The 24785-nt window shown below is 47.6% G+C and overlaps 1 protein-coding gene across 1 annotated transcript in view; it reads left to right on the top strand.

Annotated features, from left to right (window-relative positions):
• LOC8027129 (mitochondrial Rho GTPase 1) overlaps positions 1–24785 on the top strand; it is a 52370-nt gene that overhangs the window by 18475 nt on the left and 9110 nt on the right. The window contains exons 6-14 of the mRNA XM_029986759.3: positions 1087–1137; positions 3611–3712; positions 7230–7328; positions 10397–10505; positions 11024–11144; positions 12541–12625; positions 14524–14669; positions 19517–19614; positions 22118–22320. Coding sequence (XP_029842619.1) covers positions 1087–1137; positions 3611–3712; positions 7230–7328; positions 10397–10505; positions 11024–11144; positions 12541–12625; positions 14524–14669; positions 19517–19614; positions 22118–22320 — 1014 coding nt within the window. The remainder of the gene's footprint in view (positions 1–1086; positions 1138–3610; positions 3713–7229; positions 7329–10396; positions 10506–11023; positions 11145–12540; positions 12626–14523; positions 14670–19516; positions 19615–22117; positions 22321–24785) is intronic.

Below are 24785 nucleotides of genomic sequence, written 5' to 3'. Positions count from 1 at the left end.
TTCTTTGACTTGGGATTATGATAAAACTTCAATGTTCTGAGAAATAGCAACCACACACCGTAAACGTTCTGTTAACAATACTTCTTATAATGTTGACGATTGGGCTAATTGGTAGTCTATTCTTAAAAGTACACACAGTGCAATGACATGGACAGAGTCAAAGCATTGCTGTTGCCTGTCAGTCTTTTTGAACAATAATTGGGGGCCGACGCATCGAAATAGGAGCATTTTTTATGATCACTCGTAACTGAAGAGGTATCTCATTGCGCTACAATCTTTTTCTTTTGATGGCGGATTTTGTGACATATGCGTGCTATCCAAGCACTTCAAAAAATTAATTTTTGGTACAGAGTTTTTTTAAGCGTTCTCGTACAGAGTTTCTTTAAGTGTCCTCATGGATCTAAAGAAAATCTATGCAGAGCGCAAGTTTGTCTGCTTCTTTTGATGTCAAAACGACGCTGAACTTTGATAGGCTCTGTTGGAGGGGTAGTGGGTAGACCTCAAGGCAGCTTGCTTTGAGGTCTACCTACCATCCTTCAAACGGAGCCAATCGAAGCTCGGCGCCGTTCTGATGTCGCCACGACCCTGTGCTAAAGAAGCAGACAAATTTGCACTCCGCGTATTTAGCCTTCTACAGTATCAAAATATACACGGGGAAAGGCTAATTCAATTCTGTGGAACATCAATCTCAAACTCTGTATCAAGTTTATCTTAGAAATTCGGGTAAACTTTAACGAGGCATTCTCTCTTCCTTTCTTTGTCAGTTATCTTCATTCTCATAGCATTTCTTTGTTGCATTCGTATAGCTTCACATATTAAGTAAATGTTTGGCATTTCCTCGCTAAGTAGCATTTCAGTCTGTTCTTTAAAAACTTATGTCGCTCACTGAAAGCCGACCAACGGAAGTCAAGGGACCACTCTTTAGGGCGTGGTAAACACGCCAGTCAGAGGCGTGTTCGGGGCATTATACCCTCGTGTAACGTTTCGCCAGATGCGATTGGGGTAAAATAAATGAAACGAAACAACATGAAATCTTGTATCTTGGCCGTTGCGACGCTGACCCATTGTTGTTGTCTGTTGTTGCAGATGATTGTTCCCATCATGAGTCAGTACCAGGAGGTGGAAACGTGCGTCGAGGTGAGTAATGGCTTATTTCTGTGTTTTTAACTTGAGAAGAAAAGGGTTCGCCGACCTCCGCTGGAGGAGGAGCAGGCGACGGTGTGCCCTGAGAGGCGAGGACCAACCGGAATGTCTGAGTGCTGGGGCATAGCTAAATCCGGGGTTCACGGCATACTCCTCTCGCAATTAAAGGGGCACTAAAGTGATATCTGAGATCGTCCCTCCAGGGTCGTAACTTCATCTGTGGGCTCTAAGCATTCCATAAAACCCGAGGTTGTACTGATACTCCACTGATTTTCCTTTTAAAAACATGATTGTGGATCGTGACGTGACTTTTTTTTTTTTTTGCAATTAGGTGCGGAAATTAGGGGGCACAGCGCCCATCAAAGTTTGCTTGTATGTTGATGGCACACCAATGTATATTTGCACATGTGTGCGATAGATAACGGGAGAATGTTACAAACCGACTCTTTTGAAAAGAAGTGCTTTGTTAGCTAATATTTTGCCACTTCAAACCAGCTAAAAGAAGTGGAACTGTTGCCAACTAACATACGTGCCTTCCTTTTTCTTATTTATCGCACATTTAAACGCGAAATGTGTCATATGACCGGACCCTAATCATTTTCAGTTCTCACTCCAGTGATGGAATGAGAAAACGCGAGTGCCGGCCGAACGCCGACGCGGCTCTTGTTCCCTCACTGATCGGACGCCGAACGTCTCGCCGGAGATCCGAGTTGTTCCTGCGGGTCACGTCACATGATGTAACATAGAGTGATGCGGTCCACTTCTAGCTCGCGCTAAATGAACAAGCTCTAGGCTTCCAGCATCGCTGCCGGATGCGCACACTCCGTCGTTTTAGAGCGCAGCTCTTAGGGGCCCGTTTCCGGCTTGAGCGGCGTCGCCGTCGCCGTTGCCGTCGGCGTCGGCGTAACCGCGCGGTGCATCATGGGAAATGTCCCATAATGCACCGCGCGAGCCCCCCACCAAGGTCACGTGACCTCGTGGGGGGTCACGTGACCCCCCGAAGTCACGTGACTCCCCTGAGGTCACGTGGCCCCCTCCTCGAGGTCACGTGACCCCCGCCGATGTCGCGTGACCCCCCGATGACGTCATCGTCACTGATGACGTCACCGGCATCCACATCGTCATCGTCATCATCACTGATGACGTCACCGGCATCCACATCGTCATCGTCATCATCACTGATGACGTCACCGGCATCCACATCGTCATCGTCATCACTGATGACGTCACCGGCATCCGCATCGTCATCGTCATCATCACTGATGACGTCACCGGCATCCACATCGTCATCGTCATCATCACTGATGACGTCACCGGCATCCACATCGTCATCGTCATCATCACTGATGACGTCACCGGCATCCGCATCGTCATCGTCATCATCACTGATGACGTCACCGGCATCCACATCGTCATCGTCATCATCACTGATGACGTCACCGGCATCCACATCGTCATCGTCATCATCACTGATGACGTCACCGGCATCCACATCGTCATCGTCATCATCACTGATGACGTCACCGACATCCGCATTGTCATCGTCATCATCACTGATGACGTCATCAGTGACGTCACTGATGTCGTCACCGGCATCCACATCGTCATCGTCATCATCACTGATGACGTCATCAGCGACGTCACTGATGACGTCACCGACATTCGCATCGTCATCGTCATCACTGGTGAAGTCATCAGTGACGTCACTAATGACGTCATCGGTACCCGCATCGTCATCGTCACTGATGACGTCATCAGTGACGTCAGTGATGACATCATCGGCATTGGGGGTCACGTGACCCCCAAGGTAACGTGACCCCCCCCCCTGGTTAGTTTAACCCCCCCCCCCAGTGCCCTTCCCTCCTCCTCCTCAAGAGCTGCGCTCTAATTCGGCGTTACAGGGAGTTGTAAGCGGCTTTCATTTTTTCTTTCTTCTTTCTTTGTTTGCGCGCATTTCCTGGTTAGGGCCGTTCACGAGGAAGTAATGGCGCATCTCTTTCACAAATCTGTGTTCGAATGTGTCTCGATCCCAGAGTTGAGGTGCCAGAGTTGCCACAGCCCCGGAAACAGTGGCTCTGCCATTTCGTCTATTCTCCGTTTCGCCTGAAGTCTCGGTGAAGCCGACGCTACAACCAGATCGGACCGATCGAACAGCGTCGAAAGTGCACCAACATGGCGTTGGACACGTTTCTGTATGCATTCTATCATCGGTGAACCAATTGTGTACAGGGAATAATAAGTGACTTGCGCTTTTGAAGCTGTTCGATTGGTCTTATCGGCTCGTAGCGTCGGCCGCATCCAGATTTTAGTTGAAACGAAACGTAGCTCGACGCTTCATCACATTTTGTGCTGTCAACTTCTTTTTCTACGATAATGTTGGAAAAAGGGCGATTTCTTGTACTTTTTTGTCTGGCCTTTTTGTTTTTTGTTGTGCCTCTGTTGAGAAGGAAGGTGGTGCCTCGTGCAGTGCTCGGCCAAGACGTTCAAGAACATCTCTGAGCTGTTCTACTACGCACAGAAGGCGGTGCTCCACCCGACGGGGCCCCTCTACCTGCCCCAGGAGAGGGACGTGAGTCTTTCCCTCTCTCCATTTTACTAATGCGCATTCTTATCGAAGCTACCCAAACCGTTATACGCAATTCTGCGTACGACGGTTTGATTGATCCAAATACAAATGCAAACTTTAAACTTATTGGAGCACCGACTACAAATCTATGCTTGCCGAGATTCTGACCGTAACGCGATCTACAGAGTGTCCCCCCCAAAAAATTTGCGTTTTCTTCACTGCAGAAATAAACTGCATTGCCAAATGCTCATTCTCTGTCGAAATGTGGCGCTAGAGGTTCAAACCAGACGCTAAAGTTTGAGTACCAACTGTTATTTTATTCAAAAGTTATACATAAATGATTTTCTGAATTTTTCAATGAGAGAATGAGGCCCATTTTTGCCCGTTTTCGGTAACTGGCGCTGTAGAGCTCCATGCATTCGAGAGCTCTGTTACCCACCATTTTCCCATTGAAATTTTCAGAAAATAACTTATAACTTTTGATTAAGTCATCAGATCGGGCTGAAACTTTGGCATCTGGTTGTGACCTCTAGCTCTACCTTTGGGCGGAGAATGAGCATTCGGCGATGCATAGTTTATCTTCGCAGTGACGGAAACTCTGAAAATCTTTTTTGAGACACCCTGTACAAGGCGCAAAAGTCATTTGTGACTTGGAATAGACATTTTTTTTCTGCACAACAACTCCCGGTCAAGAGTGGAGTGTTGAGGTTTTTTTGAACTTAATTAGAACAAATTTGTGCCTAGGAGATAGGGTGTTTTTGTACATACCAGGGATGTGATTGCTGCGCCAATTGCGACAAACTACGCCAAGGTGCTAACCCTGCTGCATCCTGCTACATTTTGCCAAAATATGGGTAATTTGCGCCAAGCCTGCGTGAAACGACCAATTTCGATCACTTTTCAAAACCGAAACTAAACTAACATTGTAATTGAGCATGCGTGAGCTAGGTGGCGCAAGCAGCTGCCCGACACAAAGTACCCTGCATCCATCCGGTCGTGCATGGTTTTTGCCGCCGTCTCGCGTTTCGCGCCTCGTCATCTCGGGAATCTCGTCTCGCGTCTTTTTTAAACTTTTTCAACGATAGACCTGGGCATGTGCGGACGTTTCAACACTAGTGTGCCGGGTGCCAGACATGCTGTCATGCTGTGAAACAAAACCACGTTTTTGCGCCACGAGAATTGCTTTGTGAGCTAAAACGCTGGTCGCGCGACCAGCATTTCAGCGTGGGGACGGCAGTGCTGGTCGTGTGTCCGTCCCCACATCGCTGCAGATATGGTGCTTTCTAAACTTGTTCATCGACATTCCTGTCCTTGTTTAAATCATACTGTACTACAAAAATCCCTTTTTAAAGGGATACTGCAACGAAATTTCGGCGCTTATCTCTCGGTCTATTCCTGTTCAAGGGAGCTCTATCAGATCAGACATATCAATCTCTTGTTGAAAAGGTATGAAAAGGAATTTTAAGACAAATTAAACGGTTAGCAAAGAGCACCTGGTGGTTGTCGCCAACGCCTCGTTTGTAATGCCCGTCTAGGAACTTTGACAGGTAGTGATGATAACTGTCTTGCCTCCGGCCACCACGAGAGAAAAGGGGAACATTAACCCGTCACTCAAAATTCTTACAAAAGCAGCCACTTTGGTGGCTGGAACCGTTAGGACATCCTCTCGACATCAGCCTCGCCGAAGCTTTGCTCGTTCCGAGACGAACTACGTCACGATTGCGGCGAATGTCACGGGCTCACCGCTGGCTGCTCTCCGAGTGCTTGCCAGAGTGGGCTGTTTATAACCAAAAATAGAGCCCGCAGGCTCGAAACACAAACGTGCAATTATCATTTACGGATATTGTGGATCATGTTCAACCTATTTCTGAACACGACGGGTGTTTTTCAAATTTTGTTGAAGTGTCCCTTTAATTCAAAGACCGCTTGTCGAAATAATGATTATTATAGGTTTCTCTCAGTGGGCCTTCTTTCGAGAGGGACCCCGCTGTGTGAAAAATTTGCTGCAAAAGAAAGTTGGTGAAGAGAAGTGAGCTAAAGCAAAAAAAGGCGTTGTCTGCATGCTGAACCCACACATTGCGCTTGTTTGTCTCGAGTTCAGTGGTTGCACAAAACACTCCAAGAAGTTTTTGACCCTGGCTTGCACGCACCGCGTGACTGTTATTTTGTCGTATGCTGGACAATTACATTTTGCATACTATTTTGGGAACCAGTTGGCGACAGAGCGGAGTGGCATTGTTTCGATTTCGATTGAACAGCCGTTGTCTCCGCTTGCGCGACGAAGCACGTACCACTGCAAGCGTGCTGATGTTGCCCTCACGTGCATGTGAACATGATTGCACGACAGAGGCTCCAGCCGGGACTCTTGCAATTCAATGTTTTGCGTTTTCTGTGCACCCTGTTTTTTTAGTTAAACAATGAATATCAATGTGGTCGAGGACGAATCTGTTAAGCAATGTGGGCGAGTTAGGAATGAGGGTTTGAAGCATGTAATTAGTATAAAAATGGGGAACGATCCATAATTTCCTGGTGTTTTCCAACGCGATCGCCAGCTCTCCCGCTTTGCCAGCATCACTCTTCGTCGCTTCCTCGGTCCGCTCACTCGCTGCGCCTGGTTGGTTTTTCTATTTTTCTTGGGAACTTTTTTTTTTTTTTTGTATTAACAACAATAATCATTTGTGCTGTATGTCGATCGGTGGTGTGCGCAATAGTAAAACATTCTTTCATGAGCAATTTTTTTATATAAAACAATAAAACAAATTCGAGTTTTGAGTTTAATGTATCTCTTGTGCAGCTGCGCTAAATACGCACAAAAAAATGGGCGTTTTTTTTTTTTGTTTTTTTTTGCTTTGCTTTACTTTTTGTGCTCACCCACAGGGACATGGCCCACCCCACTTTTTTTTTATGAATTTCAGGCGGCGGGGGTGGGCGACGACTGAGGATATTACGGTAGTAATCGACTTTCTAGCACAGTTGAAGTCTTTATGTATTAAAATCATTTCAAGAAATCTCCACCATCTTAAGATCTTTATTTAGAGGATGCTGATGCAAGAAAATAAGAAGACGCGCATAAGCAGCAAATATTTGGCAACTAAGGCTTTCATTTGCGAGGGTTTACATTTACTAAAATATTCGTACAAACTAAAATGAGTTACTGGATCTGCATCATTTTTTAAAATGTTAAAAGGATAGTGGCTACTTTTAAAGAAGTTGTTTCATTACTTTTGCTTTTGAGTAGCTGAATAACTTGATTTAATACTTGATTTAATACCTTTTTTATTGGGAGTAATTATAATTGTAACTTGTTGCTAACGGTACAAGTGTGGATTTGACTGTCATTTGGGAATTGGATTGCCCAGTGGATTGGATTGCTCAACAAGGGTCATTTAAAATGTTAAGCGTTCTGTTCTTCAAGAGCATGATGGTGACGTGGATGGATTGATGGCGTTGTTCACAAATGTTTTGTTAGTCTCGGGTCGCCATGTTTCAAGTTCATGCTGACAAAGGCTTTTGGTTTCAGCTGACAGACCGTTGCAAGACGGCGCTGACCAGGGTTTTCAGGATCTGCGACTCGGACAATGACGGCGTACTCAGTGACAAGGAGCTGAACCAGTTTCAGGTTTGTGTCGTGCCACACCAGTGGTGCGGTGCCATGGAACGATTCTCCCGACCGGTGTGTTTAGCGTCCCGTTCTGCCCATGCATCGAAAGTGGTCCCGGGGTGGCAACAAATGATGTCGCCCCACGGTGACATTTGCCCGCAATCTGACGGAGACTCACTGCGGAGAAGGCGCCGCGTGACCGAGATTTCGGTTGCACAGTAAAAGATCCCCGGGTGGGCAAAGTTATTCCTCGGTCTTCCACCGGAAAATTGCCAGACGCCCTTCGTTGGCGTGGGAGGTGGAACATCCACATTTGACTTTCTCTTGGTTCTTTCGGGTTGTGGAGTGCGTCGTGACCTCTCGCGATATCTTACGACGAGAGAACAATGCTAGCACCATCTGTGAGGCAGCCCTGGAACCGCATTTCACTAGCGCAAAATCAAATGTACCTACTATTTATGAAAATGGTTGTTTACAGTTGCCACCCAATTTTTCGGACTTCGAAAGAATCGTAGAAATGTCCGAATAATAGAGCAGTCCAAGAAATCAGCAGATGAGAAAAGTCACCTCAATTACGTCTAAGCGGGCTTAGAAAAGCCGTCAATAGTGCCTTGCTTCAGGTTACGCCTGCGCCTCTGTTTCACGTTACGCCTCCATTTGCGTTCGGCAATTTTCTGTTAGCTTGAGAATCGCTGCCTTCTTCTCTAGCGTTACGGTCGAGTACCTTTCGCGTTTCTTAGCAACATTTTGTGGCGATGGAAGAACAGATGGGGCCACGACGTCCAAGCCAGCGTAGTCAAAAAATATGATTCGATGAGACAAGACGAGAGGCGCAAGTCCACAACTGCAATGGCGAAGGAACAAAGCAAACTGGTAACAATGATAATGATAATGACGCGCAGCTAGAGAAAAAAGACCCGTATAGTGTCACCTAGCGGTAGGACTTACCAGTACTCAAGTAGCGCTGCCAAACCGAGTCAATCCATGTGCAGCCAGCATACCTAGAATCTAAAATGGCGGCTTTTCGGCTGTCTTTACCGCCGATCGCTCGCGACAATTTTTTTCCGAAAAATTAATCTTTCATATTTGAAATTCTGTCCGAAACTTTGGTCGTTAATATCCACTACTTCTATCGAATAGGTCATGGTTCCTCCTTTAGGTCCAAAATATTGAACAAGTTTGAATTACAGGTGTCTGAAAAATCTTTTGGCGACTGTATGACATTACCAAAAGTTTTTCGAGCCAATAATGAAAGAGTGATGCAGGAAAAAAAAAGAGGAAATATACAAAAGTCGCGAGTGTTGCATGGCCTCTTGTGATCAGACAAGACAATGCACTGGCGCCATCTATTGGATAGCCTTCGAACAATCGCAACTTCCGTATATTTCCTCTTTTTTTTCCCTGAATCACTCTTTCCTTATTGGTGTGAAAAACTTTTGATTTGGAAAACGCTCGGTCGTGAGCAGTTACAAGCGTGTGGTGAGCCTTTTTGATCGTTGGGTTCATAACATTTTCTCGCGAAAAGCGTGCGGAAATGTTTAGCAGTCCAGCGCGGCCGAGTATTTCAGCCGACAGTTTTCGAAGGCAGCAAATATTCCCAGGTGCAGAACTGATATGCCAGACACCTCGAAGACGTAGCCGTTCGACTGTGTGAAAGTTGTCAGTCGTTCCTTGCTACGTAAATTTCCAAAGACCTTGTTTCTGAACTTGGGGTTGATAGATATCTCGAAAATGTTTTTTTTATCCTCAGAAATGGTGTACTGATTTGCTACCCAGCTGTAGCCAAGTCGGCAGAAATCGCTAATATGCTTGCCAGATGCTTAATTTGGTCTGGCCTTTGTAAAAAGTCTGAATTTCTTAATGCCCATGGGACACGTAGGTCATGCAGCGTACAGCATTAATTGGATGAATAGTCATTATCTTATTTTTTAAATATTTAGCTCAAAGTAGCTACAACAACGCTGCATTTGCATTTGTGAAACTCCGGTGAATTTTTTTTTAGTTCAGGATTACGACTGTTTTTAGCTAAGGCAGTGTCCCTAAATTACTAGGTATAATTTTTTTTTCTATATTGTGTGTAGTTTTATGAGCATCATGGCTCAAGTTTGGTTTTGTGCATCTACGGCAAAACCAAAACTATCTGCTAGAGGGATGGCAACACCGATCATCAGCCGTACAGCCGCGACGTGACGTCACACTGGTGCTGTTGTGCGCGATACAATCAATCAACCGCAACTCCACCGCACCGTGATGTCACAAGGCTGCTGCGAAAAGTGTTCCTTGACTAAAAACTAACCCGCTTGCCGCCTCCTGAAGAGCAGGTGGTCGCATCTTTAAAACCGGCTTCACTTTGACATAATATTTAGGCTGTGATCATATTTCGTGCTACTGAAGCAATACCAGGCATTTATTTTGGTCTCGTTTTCGACCGGAATTGCCCTTTAAGGGGAGACGAGACATTGGTCCCATAATATATTTTCTAAAATTTATTTGGATATTTTAGTGCAAATTACTATGTGTATCTGTTTCTTCTTTCATTTTTGAAGTGTTGATTTAGTTTTAAAATACCTTAGTGATTGAGATACAAGAATAATATAAAAGCCTGATTAGGTTATTTCTTAAAGGTCATTGAGTCCCTTTTGAAAATTTATTTGTCTTTCTTGAGTGGTATGGATTGGTAGGTAAAGATTTGTGCATTATAAAGCTATTTATATTTCAGTAGAGAGATATCATTGCATAAAATTGTCCCGTGCCAAAAACTCTGACTCCAGGGGCAGAATTTGTGCTACCAGAGCATAGTCTCCACCTGCTGCATACTCTGAATGTGAAAAAATCGCACAAACAGCACACCTTATATCATACAAAAATTATTTTTAACATAATCTGTCAATCGCAAAATCTGTCACGTGTCGTCACCATGAACAATCTTGAAAACACAAATCCTGGTATGATCCACACCTACAGATCATTTGCACCTCATTTCCTTCTAGCTTTAAAGGATGTATAGTCCAGAGAATGTGGTAATACTGAATGGGAATTTGTAAGTATCTTTATGAACATAATGACTCGCTGCTTTACGGTTACAGCGAAGGTGCTTCAACACTCCCCTGGAGCCCAGAGCGCTGCAGGACCTCAAAGCCATCGTGGCCAAAAACTTGGAGGGAGGCGTTGAACGCGACGGCCTTACCTTGGATGGTGAGTCGAAGCTACTGGAAACGACCTAATTTTTGCAGGAACCTTATTTTTGCAAATTTTGCGACTCAAATGACATCGCAAAAAATAGAGCCAGCGAGTATGTTTTCCTGCGGTAACCGATAGCTAGCACGCCACCCTCATCGCAAAATTTTGTTCCCACGAAACATTCCCGGAATTTACACTTTGCCCAATTAATGCGAAAATAAAGTTGTTTGGAGTACCGTATTTTCCGGACTATAAGTCGCACATCCGTATATTGAGCCATTTTCGCAGAAATGTTTGTATAAAAGTCGCACCTCTTTGCACGGTTCACGCGATAGCTTTTTCGTTTTACGCGCATTGGTATCACAAAACTGGAGTTTCGCACACTTGGCTAGATTGCACGTACCATTTGATGCGCAACTTTGACAGTGGTCGTGGAATTCATTCGAAATAGTCGGGGCAAAAACGCAGAAAAGTGAGGGAGTTTGAAAGAAGCAGTCTGGCAGACACTTTGACAGCGTCTCCTGCTCTTGCAGGGTTCCTCTTCCTGCACATGGTGTTCATCCAGCGGGGCCGGCATGAGACCACGTGGACGGTGCTGCGCAAGTTTGGCTACGACGACCAGCTGGTGCTGCCGCGAGAGTACCTCTGCCCTCCGTGAGTGCCCCACTGGCTTCTGACCCACACCTCCCGCTGTCCCAGGTAGCACACCACAGGAGCGCCTAGCTTGGCACAAGGTTGGCAATCCTAGGGCCCTAACTTGGGCCAGTCTTGCTCCAAGGCATTGGTTAGTTCCAGACTTTTCTTTGGCTCACCACATAACTGCCAAAGTGCCAAACTTGAGCCAAAGATGCCACTGAAGTCACTGAATGTTCCCAGAGTACCGAAACTCCCAAGCTTCTTTTCAGAACCGAGTCGCGGCGCAGCAGTCGCGATCCCCAATATGATGCTACCCTGTGCGGCCAAAGCAAAGCATGCATGGTTTAGCGTTCCTTGTCGTGTGATCTCTTCAATTCATGTTCCTGACGTCACACTTGGAATGCACGACGTCACGCGCAAAATGGAAGTGATTAAAACATGGCATGTAATGCGAATTAAAGGTTGCCGCATGTCTCAAATGATTTCACTTTATAAAGTAATTAATTTGCCTTAAAGAAAAATTTGAAAAATTTTAGGCGGCATCCGAACGCAGGACTCTTTGGTTGTGAGCCAGACATACTGCTGATTACCACGCAAGGCACGCTTGCAAGGCGAATGAGAAGGCGATGTGAACGGGGCCCGATAACGCTATCGCATTCCACTCTTAAAGACGAAGCTTAAGTGTCCGCCAAGTTTTCCTGCCTGGCACAATGACACCGCCACGAATGCAGCTGGGGAGTCCCCGGGATAACTCTCGTCGTAAGATTAGTGCAACATGTCGGCCCCTGCCTGTTTGGAATCTATGGCTCCCACTTATGATGCAGGCGTGCTGACCACGACAAACTGGCGCTGTGTTGGGGGAGAGTGTTTCGGGCATGTGCAATTACACACGAAGGAAGGCAACTTGTGGAACTCTTTTTTCTCGCATTGTTTGTCGATGTTCTTGTGAACTACCAAGGCTATGCAGTCACCACCGTTGTTGAATCCTCGTGTTTTGGAGACAGCATGTCGTGCAGCGACAAACACTTGCGCGCTGATTGCTGAGGCTTTTCCTTCCTAGTCAGACCGAAACATCAGGGGTGCATTTTAGGATCTGTCAACTCGAAGGAGTACTGCTTTCATTTAGCAACATGACCCGCGTGATTGCTACGCAATCTAGCTGCTGTTTTGGGCAGCGTTTGTTATAAGTTTCTTTCAAGCTTAGAATAATTTTCTTTTCATTTGGACGCGGGAATTGCATGTCGTCTTTCGGATTTCCAAGAATCGAGGACCTAGTGAAAACCAAGCTGCTGAAGATTGAGATCATTGTCGCAGAAATAACATCTGACCGTTTGGAAGCCCGTCTGTCTCCTATGACAAATTGCACTCGAACGTGCCAGACTCCCGCATTTCTTTTTCTCCTTTCCGATTTCAGGATTCGAGTGCCGCCCGGCAGCAGCACGGAACTCAGTTCCAAGGGCTTCCAGTTTGTGACTGCTCTCTTCGAGAAGCACGACCAGGCAAGTGCGAGCCTGCCGTCCCGCATCTGCGGGGTGCAGGGGGGGCCTCCTTGTCGGGCTCGCCGTTGAAGCTCATTGTGAGCCAAACTCCAACGCCGCAGATTTTAGGGGCGAAGCTCCTTGGGCGCTAGCCATGTCCGTATGTCTGTCCGTTGTCCGGCATCGGGTGCTCGTGCTCACGAGCACGTGAGCACATTCTCTCGTGCTCGTGTAAGGCAAAAAAAGACAAAAAAAAAAAAACACATCTTCACGTGGTGAATGATGTTGATTGGGGCGAAGCTCTGGTGGTGCTTGTCTGCATAGACGGTGAGCCGCAGCATGCCGAGCCTTTCGTTCGTTTGCATCCATGTCAGAATGAGAATGTGTGGTATGGAACGTGGTTATGTACGCATTTGGGCATTTGATCGCAGCGTTACATGGATGAAAACGAATGAAAGGCTCGGCATGCTGTGGCTCAGCATCTACGCAGACAAGCACCACCAGAGCTTCGCCCCAATCAACATCATTCACCACGTGGAGATGCGGTTGTTTGGAAAGGTCTATAATCTCCACTGTAATAACACGGTGTCGAGAAGCTCGAGTAATATAATTTTCTTTAGTCGCGGACTGTCATCATTTTTTTATTTGGGGACTAAGGAGTCAAGGCAGAGTGCCGTCTTTCCTTTCTGCCTCCTTGTCTTTTTCGCTACTTGCGGTCGGAGCTAGAGGAACTGCTGGTGCGCGCTATGGCTTTCTTTGCAAAGTCTCGGCACGTGCAAACCGATTACAAGAGCCGCAATGGCAGTGTGTGGGGAGAGCCTACCTACCAAGAGTGCTGCGCACGGTTCAATGTGTTGGAGGTCCCGGGTGATGGAGTTCAATACAGAAGCACAAGGCACCTATATTTTTACACGGGGCTTTGAAAGGAATGTCTTAAATGTTCGAAGGAGACTATAATCCTAAATACTGGGTTCTATATAATCAGGCTTCACTGTATAATTAGTCTAAAAACATTACATTAAGTAAAAGAACCCTTTGAAGGGAGCTCTCCTGGTTGACTCAGAGTGCTTGCCTGCACAGAATGGTGTCCGCTGCATGATGTTACTTTCACCAGGTGTGTTGCCTAGCCATACCTGCTCATATACATCTTTATAGTTCTGATTTTTTGCGCAATATTTGCTGGCAATATTTGCTTCAGCAGCCGAATTCACATGCTTTTCAAAAAGTTCCGATCTCCAGTAGAGATACCTGACTGGTCCGGTGTCGCTTGGAACTTCCAGTAACCACTCTTAAAGTTTAGAATCCATTAGCCCCCATTTTTTCTAAATTGTTGCATATGCCGTAAAATCCTGAACAAGCACCCACGAAAAATTTAGAGATAATCATGTATAACTGGGGGATGGGCGCTCCTAAGGTCAACAATATGTAAAGGTATGCACTTTGTGTATTTTCCTAATGTTGCAAAATTCGGTGGTGGGCACTTATTGTTTAATGGGCGGATTTTCAGCATTTTACGGTTGTTCAGTTGGCCCATGTCGTCTGGTAGACCCAAAAGATGAACTCTTACATTGACTTCCAAACCAAATGAAAACATGTTTCAATGTTTGCCACCATAATATCTTAGTTGCATCACAAACATTATTTTCACTCGCAACAATTTTGTTCAGTAAGCATAAAGAATGACCTTACGATTCTAGTTTACCGCAAAAACTAAGCTATTTACGACCGATTAATGCAAACTGGAGAACATTTGAGACCGTCGGTAAAACGCCAGCACGACTCAAAAACTGGTAAAAATTCCGCCAACCGCAAAACGGCAATTTCTCTCACCAGACAAATGAAAAGACCACAACATTTAGCGGGAAAGGCGCTAAATCGGCGACACTGATGCGCGTCTCGGGGTCGATGCGGGGTTGCAGGACGAGGACGGCTGCCTGTCCCCCGTGGAGCTGCGCTCCCTGTTTGGAGTGTGCCCGTGCTCCCCATGGGCCCCCGACCTGGTGGGCACCGTGGCCACCGACCACCGGGGATGGCTCACCCTCCAGGGCTACCTGGCACACTGGGCGTGAGTGCAGCCCCTAAAAGCTTTTGTTCGACGAGCAGCGTCAAATGAGCCGGTTCGTCCGCTTCTTTTGCGGGGATCGTGGTGATGTCCAAACGCCGAGCTCCGATTGGTCCTGATTGAAGGATAGGGGGTAGACCTCGAGGCAGCTTGCTTCGAAGTGTACCCGCCGTCCTTCAATCGGAGCCCTGCATTCCGACGTCAGCACAACCCCCGCAAAAGAAGCAAACGAATTTGCGCTCTGCATACCACCTAGAAGATGAGGCACGCACCTAGCCTGTATTCACGTCGCCGCTGGCACCTCTCGCAGCGTTTGCATAAACAATGATAGCACCTGGCGACACCGAGACATGTGCGTCTGCCACTTTGCGGCATACTCTCGTGGAGTTTGGGCGTTTTTGCCACTTCGGGCAAATCGGGGATCCACTAAGGATGACGCCGAGCGCGGGCCTTGTCTTCTAGGGGGTGTGGACGAGGTCCTTGCCTTGTGCGGACCTTGGAAGTGAGAGGCAACGCAGCGCCCGCTCGTGTCACGTGTTTCGCGTGTTTGTGCAACAACGGTTCTTGGCACTTTAAATGGCTGGCTCACGCACTAGCGATTTTTTACGATCGAGTGCGTTACGCCCTCCAGAATACGGCATTTTAGGTCGCCCTCGCTCACCCTCACCCTCACAGCCACACTCACCTAAGCCCCTCACTCACCCTCACAGCTATACTCACCTTCAGCCCCTTACTCATCCTCACTGTCACACTCACCTTCAGTCCTTCACTCACCCTCACTGAACCTCACCCCCCTCACGGCCCCCACGCACTCATGGCCCTCACGCTTCTCACCGCCCTCACGCACTCATGGCTCTCACGCTACTCACCGCCCTCGCGTCCCTCACTCACTCATGCCCCTCACTCACTCATGGCCCTCACTCACTCACGGCCCTCACGCACTCATACCCCTCACGCCCCTCACGCACTCATGGCTCTCACGCTACTCACCGCCCTCGCGTCCCTCACTCACTCATAACCCTCACGCCCCTCACTGCCCTCACGCCACTCACCACCCTCATGCCCCTCACTCACTCATGGCCCTCACGCACTCATGGCTCTCACGCTACTCACCGCCCTCGCGTCCCTCACTCACTCATGACCCTCATGCCCCTCACCGCCCTTACGCCACTCACCACCCTCATGCCCCTCACTCACTCATGGCCCCCACGCCCCTTACGCGCTCGCGGCCCTCATGCACTCATACCCCTCACGCCCCTCCACGCTACTCACCGCCCACGCGTCCCTCACTCACTCATAACCTTCACGCACCTCACCGCCGTCACGCCACTCACCACCCTCATGGCCCTCACGCCCCTCGTGCACTCACTGCCCTCACGGCCCTCATGCACTCATACCCCTTACGCCCCTCACGCACTCATGGCTCTCACGCTACTCACCGCCCTCGCGTCCCTCACTCACTCATGACCCTCATGCCCCTCGCCGCCCTCACGCCACTTACCACCCTTATGCCCCTCACTCACTCATGGCCCCCACGCCCCTTACGCACTCACGGCCCTCACGCACTCATACCCCTCACGCCCCTCACGCACTCATGGCTCTCACGCTACTCACCGCCCTCGCGTCCCTCACTCACTCATAACCCTCACACCCCTCACTGCCGTCACGCCACTCACCATTCTCATGCCCCTCACTCACTCATGGCCCTCACGCCCCTCACTGCCCTCACTGCCCTCACGCACTTACACCCCTCACACACATGGCTCTCACGCTACTCACCGGCCTCGCGTCCCTCACTCACTCATAACCCTCATGCCCCTCACCGCCCTCGCGCCACTCACCACCCTCATGCTTCTCACTCACTCATGGCCCTCACGCCCCTTATGCGCTCACTGCCCTCATGGCCCTCACGCACTCTTAGCCCTCCCGCACTCACCGCCCTCACGGCCCCTCACGCACTCATACCCCCTCACACCCTCATGCACTTATGGCAGTGATGTGATTGGTGCACCAATTGCGCCAATATACGGGTAATCTGCGCCAAGCCTGCGCAAAAAAAAAAATATTGGTCGCCTTTCAAAACTGAAACTAAACTAAGTACCGTAATTGAGCATGCATGTGTCATGTGGCGCAAGCGGCACCCGGCACAAAATACCCTGCATCAATCCCCCGCCCGGTCTTGCATAGTTTTTCCGCTGTCTCGCGTTTCGCGCTCTCGTCGTCTCGTAAATCTCGTCTCGTGTCTTTTTTTTTTTTTTTTTTCAAATATTTTGAATAGACGCGGGTGTGTGCGAATGCTCCGACGCTAGTGTGCCAGGTACCAGCCATGCCGTCATGCTGTGAAACGAAACCACGTTTTTGCACGGCAGGAGTTATTTTGTGAGCTGAAGCACTCGCTCCTCAAAGCAATAGCCGTGGAATAACGGTATTTGGTCCCCGCTTTCCATTCAATGTGGTCGCGCGGCGTTGGGTGGTGCCATCCCCACGTCGCTGCAGATATGGTGCTTTCTAAAAATGAAACTAAGTACCGCCGCATGTTCGTCAACATTCCTGTTCTTGTTTAAGTCATACGTTACTACAAAGCTATCTGTAACTTGAAGACTGCTGTGTGGAATTATTGATTACCTATAGGTTTCTCTCGGTGAGCTTTCTTTCGAGAGGGACCCCGGTACGTGAAAAATCTGCCACAAAAGAAAGTTGGTGAAGAGAAGTGAGCTAAAGCAAAGAAGGCAATGTTCCCAAGCTGAACCCGCACAGCGCACTTGTTTGTGTCGAGTTCAGTTGTTGCACAAAGTGCTCAAAAAACTTTTTGACCCCGCGCGCCATGTCTTGCATTGATTAACCCGTTTTTTTTTTTTTTTAACTTGTATTTTTTGCCGGCCTGGCAATAACGCACCGCTGGATTTTTTTCGTCGTATGCTCGACAGTTACATTTTGCATGCAATTTCGGGAATCAGTTGGCGACGGAGCGGAGTGGCATGATTTCGGTTTCGATCGAACAGCCGTCGTCTCCGCTCGCGCAACGAAGCACGCGCAACTGCAAGCCTGCCGAAGTTGCCCTCACGTGCATGTAAACATGATTGCACGACAGAGGCACTTGTCGGGACGCTTGCAATTCATTGTTTTACGTTTGCTTACTTTTAAAGAAAGTCTGGCACGTCGGGAACCAGTAAAACGGTGGCAAGCGGTTTTTCAGAATTGCTCGGCAACGCCTACAGCACTGCACACTTGTGGGATGTCTCAACATTAAACACACAAGCAGCGAGTTCCGTCACAACACGTCACGTCAGAACACAACACAACACAAAGTGTCCTTCTTTTGTACAGCACGAATATATTTATTTTTGTAAGAAAATCTGCTCCAAAAGCCGCTTTTGCTGCTCCGAAACACTGTCTTGGCTGCTCCTAAATCCACTTTTGCTGCTCCAAAACACAGTTTTGGCTGCTCCAAAAGGTGCTCCAAAATGACTTAGGCCAATCACATCACTGTCATGGCCTTCACGCCACTCAGGCCCGCTTCAGATGGGGCAATTTCGCCCAGAAACTTGATGTCGCAACACCAGAAACATGGGCCGCCCACGGTCACACGCAGCAACCATTGGCTGCAATTTTCCAGCACCATCATGAAATTTGATTTTTCTTGCACTATTTAGACACATAATTTCGCGCTATAAACGTGTTTTTAGGCATTTAAATCTCATTGAGAATACTAATGCATCTTTTGTGAAACAGTTTATTTCCAAAAACAATCAATTTCAAACCAGAACCAAGTCTTTTGTTGTCATCATCACTGGCACGAGGTTTCACGTGAAAATATTGCATCCCTGATTGGATGCAGCTGCTTCAAACGTCTTCGAATTGCTCCAAGTTGCACGCTTGTTTCGAGCCGGACCCGAATTCAGAAATTCGTGTTGGTCTAGGGAAAGCTAGGGACCAACCCTACAGGAACACCAAAATTGCTGTGAAATTCGCTCCGTATAAAGGGGGCCACACGCACTCACCGCCCTCATGGCCCTCACCGCCCTCACACCCCTCACGTCCCTCACGCACTCATGCCACTCACACATTCCCTGCCCTCGCGCCCCTCCTGGACTCGTGGCCCTCACACCCATCACACACTCACCGCCCTCACGGCCCTCATACCCCTCACACCACTCACTGCCCTCACGCCCCTCACACACTCATGGCCCTCACACCCATCACGCAGTCACCGCCCTCAAAGCCCTCATACCCCTCATGCACTCATGGCCCTCACGCCACTCACTGCCCTCACGCCCCTCACGCACTCATGGCCCTAACACCCCTCACGCGCTCACACTCACGGTCCTTACAGCTCTCACAGCCCTCACTCACCTTCACACTCATGAATTTTCTTTGTTCAGAAACTGCCTCACCCTCGCCTCACCTGTGAAGATGAGGGCGAGTGAGGGTGGGTGAGGGCCCTCATGAGTGAGGTTTGCTGAGGTATGAAGCCCTCTCGCGATCTCCTACGACAAAATGACGCACCGGCACCATCTGTCGGCCAGCCATCGAAAGCTCGCAATTTTCATATATTTTCTGGGGTTTTATTTGCTTATCATTTTTTCCCTATTGGCTGGAAAAATATTTGCAATGCTATAAATGACCATTTCTCGTAGACGGTACTTACATATGATCTCGCAAATGCTGCAAATCCTCCACTCCAGTGAAATGTAGTTCCGGGGCCACCTCATAGACGACGCCAGTGTGTTATCTGGTCGTAAGTGATTGCGAGAAATTTGAAGGCTCGCGGTTGTGAGCGGTCGAAAGCGCGTGAACCAGCCTTTAGGTCTGTCAGTCCCCGCTCCGACCAGTGCGACTCTGCGTTGCAGTCTGACGACGGCGCTGGACGTGCACAAGACCTTCGAGTGCCTTGCCTACCTGGGCTACCTGGGGGCGGGGGAGGAGAGCCAGCTGTCGGCCGTGCATGGTGAGCAGCCACGTTGGGGTCCGCTCCATCTCGCCGAGAGGCGGTCCGGTATTTGGGTCCATTATTTGTAGCGAACGAGTTGGAAGGGGGACCGGGAATGGGGGGTGGGGGACTACCGCGGACCTTTTTAAATGCTGGGTGTTTTTGAGAAAAGAGAACCGCATTTTTTGGAGCGCATAAGTAAACTGCGCATCGCGGGAAGCTGAAACTCTGAGGTTATGACGTAGCGGTTGGAATGGAACGCAAACGTTTGAGGAGATGGCATTACCAGTATCTAAAGATGGAAGAGAAGGACCAAATTTTTCTCTGAGCCAACGTCCACCTAAGCCTAGAATCGGCGGAACAAGGAAAGACAATGTGGGTGTCCTTGGATTTACAGTCGAACCTCCTTATAACAAACTAGCATTGAAAGAAAAAATTTGTTCGCTATATGCGATATTCATTATAAAAGTGTACACAAAAATCGACGCAAACATTCCCGCAATTGAGCCCGTGCAAGAACGTGCGCAGCACTAAGATATAAAAACGTGCAATCGCAGACCACGAGATCCTTGCCTGTCCCTAAGCAGCATTAAAGAAATAGACCCAAAATTCCTACAAATAGGCCGTTTGAGAAAGAAAAGAAACTCTTTCCAAGAAGAAACTTCCAGCCACGGCGGACGTCGGGGATTTCTAGAAGCACGCGAATTAGCAAAATAATTACTGATAATGAACTAATTATCTTTTTATTGGCAAAAATAAAGATCTGGTTTCAACGAGAAACTGTCCGAGCGTCATCAAAAAGCCCATTATTAGGAAGGCTTAAAGCATCTGTGAAAAGTGAGGGTTTCCACTCATGCGGCAGGCTGACGCAGATAATAAGAAAGTCAAGCAAGTTTTCGCATTGCCAGCCTTACGCCTGCTGCACATGTGGAAACTTGGCACACCCTCACGTTTTGCACATGCTTTATGCTGACAGTGGGAGCAAAGCTTCTGTTCCCGAAAAGAGTGTCTTTTTTTTTCTTCTCAGCCGCCCCATTCGTAAAGATTTTGAAAGTTTTCTTAGAAACGCCCTCTCTAGTTGCTAACAGCTGAAGAAATGCAAGGCTTAGCAATTCCCAGGCATCCCAATGTACAGGGTGTCCCCCCCAAAAATTGACTAAGTTTCTTTGTTTTTTGGTGTACCGCAAAACTAAACTACATTTCCGTATGCTCATTCTGCGCCCAAATGTAGGCCTAGCGGTCTCAGCCAGATGCCAAAGTTTCAGAACTCACCGTCATCTTATTCAAAAGTCGTGAGCTATTTTCTGAAGTTTTCTATGGGAAAATGGCGGTTGATGGACCCCTTATAATACATAGAGTTCAGTGGCACTGGTTACCGAAAACGGGACCAATTTTTTTATTTAAATTTTCAGAAAGTAACCTATAATTTTTTACTTAGACTGCAGTTAGTTTTGAAAGTCTGGCATCCGGTTCAGACCGCCACGGCTTTATTTCAACAAGGAATGAGCGTTCGGTGACGCTCAATGTATACATTTGTTTGCTTATTTGTTTTATTAATTGATGTCTTTTTTTGTACATTTTTCTCTCTTATGTTGGTGTTGCTTGATTTGTGGCGGTACCAAGGGCTAGCCAAGCTGCAAAACACAGTTTTTCCCTTTTGTTTTGTCCCATTCTTGTGGATGGAAATAAAGCAATGTTTCAAATACTGTAAACAACTTAATTTTCGCAAAAACCTAGTTTTCACGAATTTTGCGAAATATCTACAATTCGCAAAAAAATATGTCCTGCGAACAATTCAGTAAAATATAAACACATTGGAATCTATCTTAAGATCCTACCGCTTTGCTAAAATTAGAACCCGGAAATTATTTTAGAACTGCAGCTTAGACCTAAATTGCGAAATTTTGCAGCGCACGCAGCTGGCCAAGTAGGCAGCAGCGTGCCCGTGGCCTAACGGTTATCGTGCTTACTTCCCGCGCGAAAAGCTGAGGTTTATTGCCTGGCTGCGGATGCACCTTTTTGTTGTTCCTGTAATGTTACATTCTGGTAAATTTGAGAACCCTGTTGTTTATTTGAGATTAGAATGTTCTATGTGCCGAACCTTTTACGCCGATTGTTCCAGAAGCCCATGCGTCCACATGAGGGGCTCCGCGTGGTGAGCCGGTGTCAGCTTTGCCCCAGCGCCCGATCCTGGTGTTTCGCCAACATCGACGCCTGCGACTCTAGCCTTCCCCTCTTTTGTTTTGGGCACAAGTTTGCCCCATTAATTGTTTAATTCCTTTAATTATTCACAGCCTCATCATTTGTCATTTGTGACAATTGTTTACAGTAGTTGTTTACAGTAGTTTATTTTTGCGGTAAACAAAACCCCGTAAATTGTTTGGGGGACACCCTGTATGTCCAATGAGATTGGGACACTAGCCAAAAGTTCCGCATTTTTCAAGCTGTAGGCAACTACGGCGGCTCCGGCCGCGGTCATGCAAGGGGCGAGGGTCCTCAGACGCTTGGGGATCCCGTGCAGTGACGCGGGAGAAGCAGCTGGAAGTGCAGCAGCGGCAGACGAGCCGGCAGGTGCTGCACTGCCACGTGCTGGGCCCCCAGGGGGCAGGCAAGACCTCCTTCCTGCGGGGCCTGCTGGGCTGCGGCCTGGACAGGGGCTCCCACCCGGGCTCCAAGTACGCCGTGGACCGGCTGCCTGTCTACGGCCAGGACAAGTACCTGCTGGTGAGGACCCAAACCTCCTTCGGGGGTCCGATTTTGGCCATTGCATGAGCGACACCGGGGGGCGAGCAAAGATAGCATTCGTTGATGGTTCGTCCGCTAGCGCGAGCGAGGAACGCCTTTTGTCTGCTACGAAGCATCATTCGTAGACGTAAGTAAATCTAGCAATAATCTAGCAATCTAGCAATCTAGTAAATCTAGTACGTTGTCTGCCAAGAGACTGGCAAAAAAAGTTGCAGGAGGACGCTTAAGCTCCGCCTTTAAGAGTGGAACGCTACAGCTAAATGTATAAACCCGGGCTCATTCCTAAGCCATGCAAGCGTGTCTGCACGGCCAAGTCGGTAGCGACTTGGTCGTGCAGGGTTTTGGGTTCAAATCCCTCCCAAAATTCTTCAAATTTTTTTATGAGGGGACATTACCTGGAAATGTAATTTTTTTAATTGCTTACTCAATCGGCGTGATATTTGCAGTTGCTTTTTGTAGCCACATAGGGGGCCGTGTGAAGTTACAGCCTTGTGAACCAATTTTATGAGGTACTAATACTATACCCCCGGTGCAAAGTAAAGCATGGAATCTGCTCAACGAATGTATCGTTGAGAAATGGTATTGACAGCCACATATCTCTCTGGTGGAATGCATACTGGAATACCTATTACCGGTTACTATGAAAAGAAACTAAAAAAGATATGCATTTTTCATTAAAAAAAATTTATGGAAACAATTTTTTTTTTTTTACATTTACCAGGTTTTGTTAATTGCAATTCTTCGTAATAAAGGAATTTAAAAATGCATAATCTAAGTTCATAGTAACAGGCTCCATAAATTTTTGGCATATAAGACGCAAATATTAAGTCTCGATAGTTTCATACTGAAACAATAGTTTTATTAAAGGGACCATGAAATGATTTTAAAATCGAATTTCATCCACCGCACGTCGTAAAAGGTGTGAAAAGGAACACAAAAACACAAGACTAGGGAGCCAAAAAAAATTATTTGCTATAGAACTTTTAAAAGAAAACTGGACTCTTTTGCGACTTCTTTCCTTCGAAAGCTCTGCCTTTTCACTACGATGCATATGCAGAATCGGTGCACGTCAGCCGAATCCACATCGCCTATTGGGTAAGAGCCTACCTCACCAGCACCGCGATCGTAAACAATAAATAGCCGGCGAATGTTTCCTAAAAGTTTTGTTAAATAATATTCAGATCCACATTTTGTAGCATAATTAGAGATGTGTGGCGAAAATTGCCAAATTTGATAATGCTGAGAGCCAAGCGCCATCTATCGTGTGGTAAACGAAGCAACTACTGCGCGTGCGCAGTAGGGCAGGGCCAAGTTCAGAACGGTTATTTCCTTTGGTTTCCTTCCTCTCAAAACTCTGACTGACTGAACGTTTATTTTTCTACGTGTTCATCTCGCGCGTGCCGACTTCAAGCAGCAAGAAAGAAATGTACTTAAAACAAACCACGACGAACAAGAACGCTGGATCCACAAACACCCGAGAAGAGCGACAACAGCCGCGAATCCCGCTCCGACGAAGCTCAGAATATAGGCCTAGCAGGCACTCCGACTCGGCGCAGCGTTGCTTCGTCGCAAGACCGTCTGCCTTCGACCGGCTGGCGTACTGAATGGAATATGCCCGCGCTACCCTTGTGGACCCTTCCGTATTATAGTTTGATCGCTGACCTCAATTTTAGGTTAAGAGGTGAGGTCAATCTCTTCCCCTTGTTTTCCGAGGCAGTGTTGACGAACACTCGTCGAAAAGGGACCCTCGTCGATTCTCTCCTTGTTTTGTGTGATATAGAGCTGAAATAAACGCTGTATGGATTACCTTCGTAGCACGGTATGTACACTTTGTTATTGGTATGCCATTTTTATTCTGACAGACTGCTTGTCACTGTCGAGCTGTAACAGTTCGTGGGAGGTATACGTGCAATACCGGTCCAACCTTTCTTTGCCGAGTGTCGCGTCAGTATCGAGTTGCAATTGTAAAAGATCGGTCCCGAAGCGCTTACCAACAGCGCGAATACAGCACTTCATCAAACGCGCGCGTCCGCTCCGAGTGTGAACAGGTATTTACGTGGCTCTTGCTGACAGTTCAAACGTATCTTTTTTAACGTCGGCTCGCTCCTGCATCTCCGAGACCGCGAAAAACGCCGCGGCAAATTGTTCCCATGTGCACTTCCCAACAGGCATACCGGCGTATGGGACTAGTCCCATGCTGTCGCTGTAGCGCAACGTATCTCATTGAATTTCGTTCAGCTGCGATGCGGCGATGAGAGGCGCCGATTCAGAAAATACGTCGGTGACATCGGCGCAGTAAAACCCACCGGCGCACCACAACTCGCTGACGCTCCCATCCCCTACTGCAGAGAGAACTTCCGGTTCCGGAAACATCGTACGTCACGGCTTGTTTTGCGGTCAAGAAGAAGTCGATATTTCATTAATTTTTTGTGTAGAAGTTAATA

This window comes from Ixodes scapularis, unplaced genomic scaffold, assembly GCF_016920785.2.
Source record: "Ixodes scapularis isolate PalLabHiFi unplaced genomic scaffold, ASM1692078v2 PGA_scaffold6__148_contigs__length_123643588, whole genome shotgun sequence".
Classification (NCBI taxonomy): domain Eukaryota; kingdom Metazoa; phylum Arthropoda; class Arachnida; order Ixodida; family Ixodidae; genus Ixodes; species Ixodes scapularis.
This window is presented reverse-complemented; position numbering and strand designations above follow the sequence as displayed.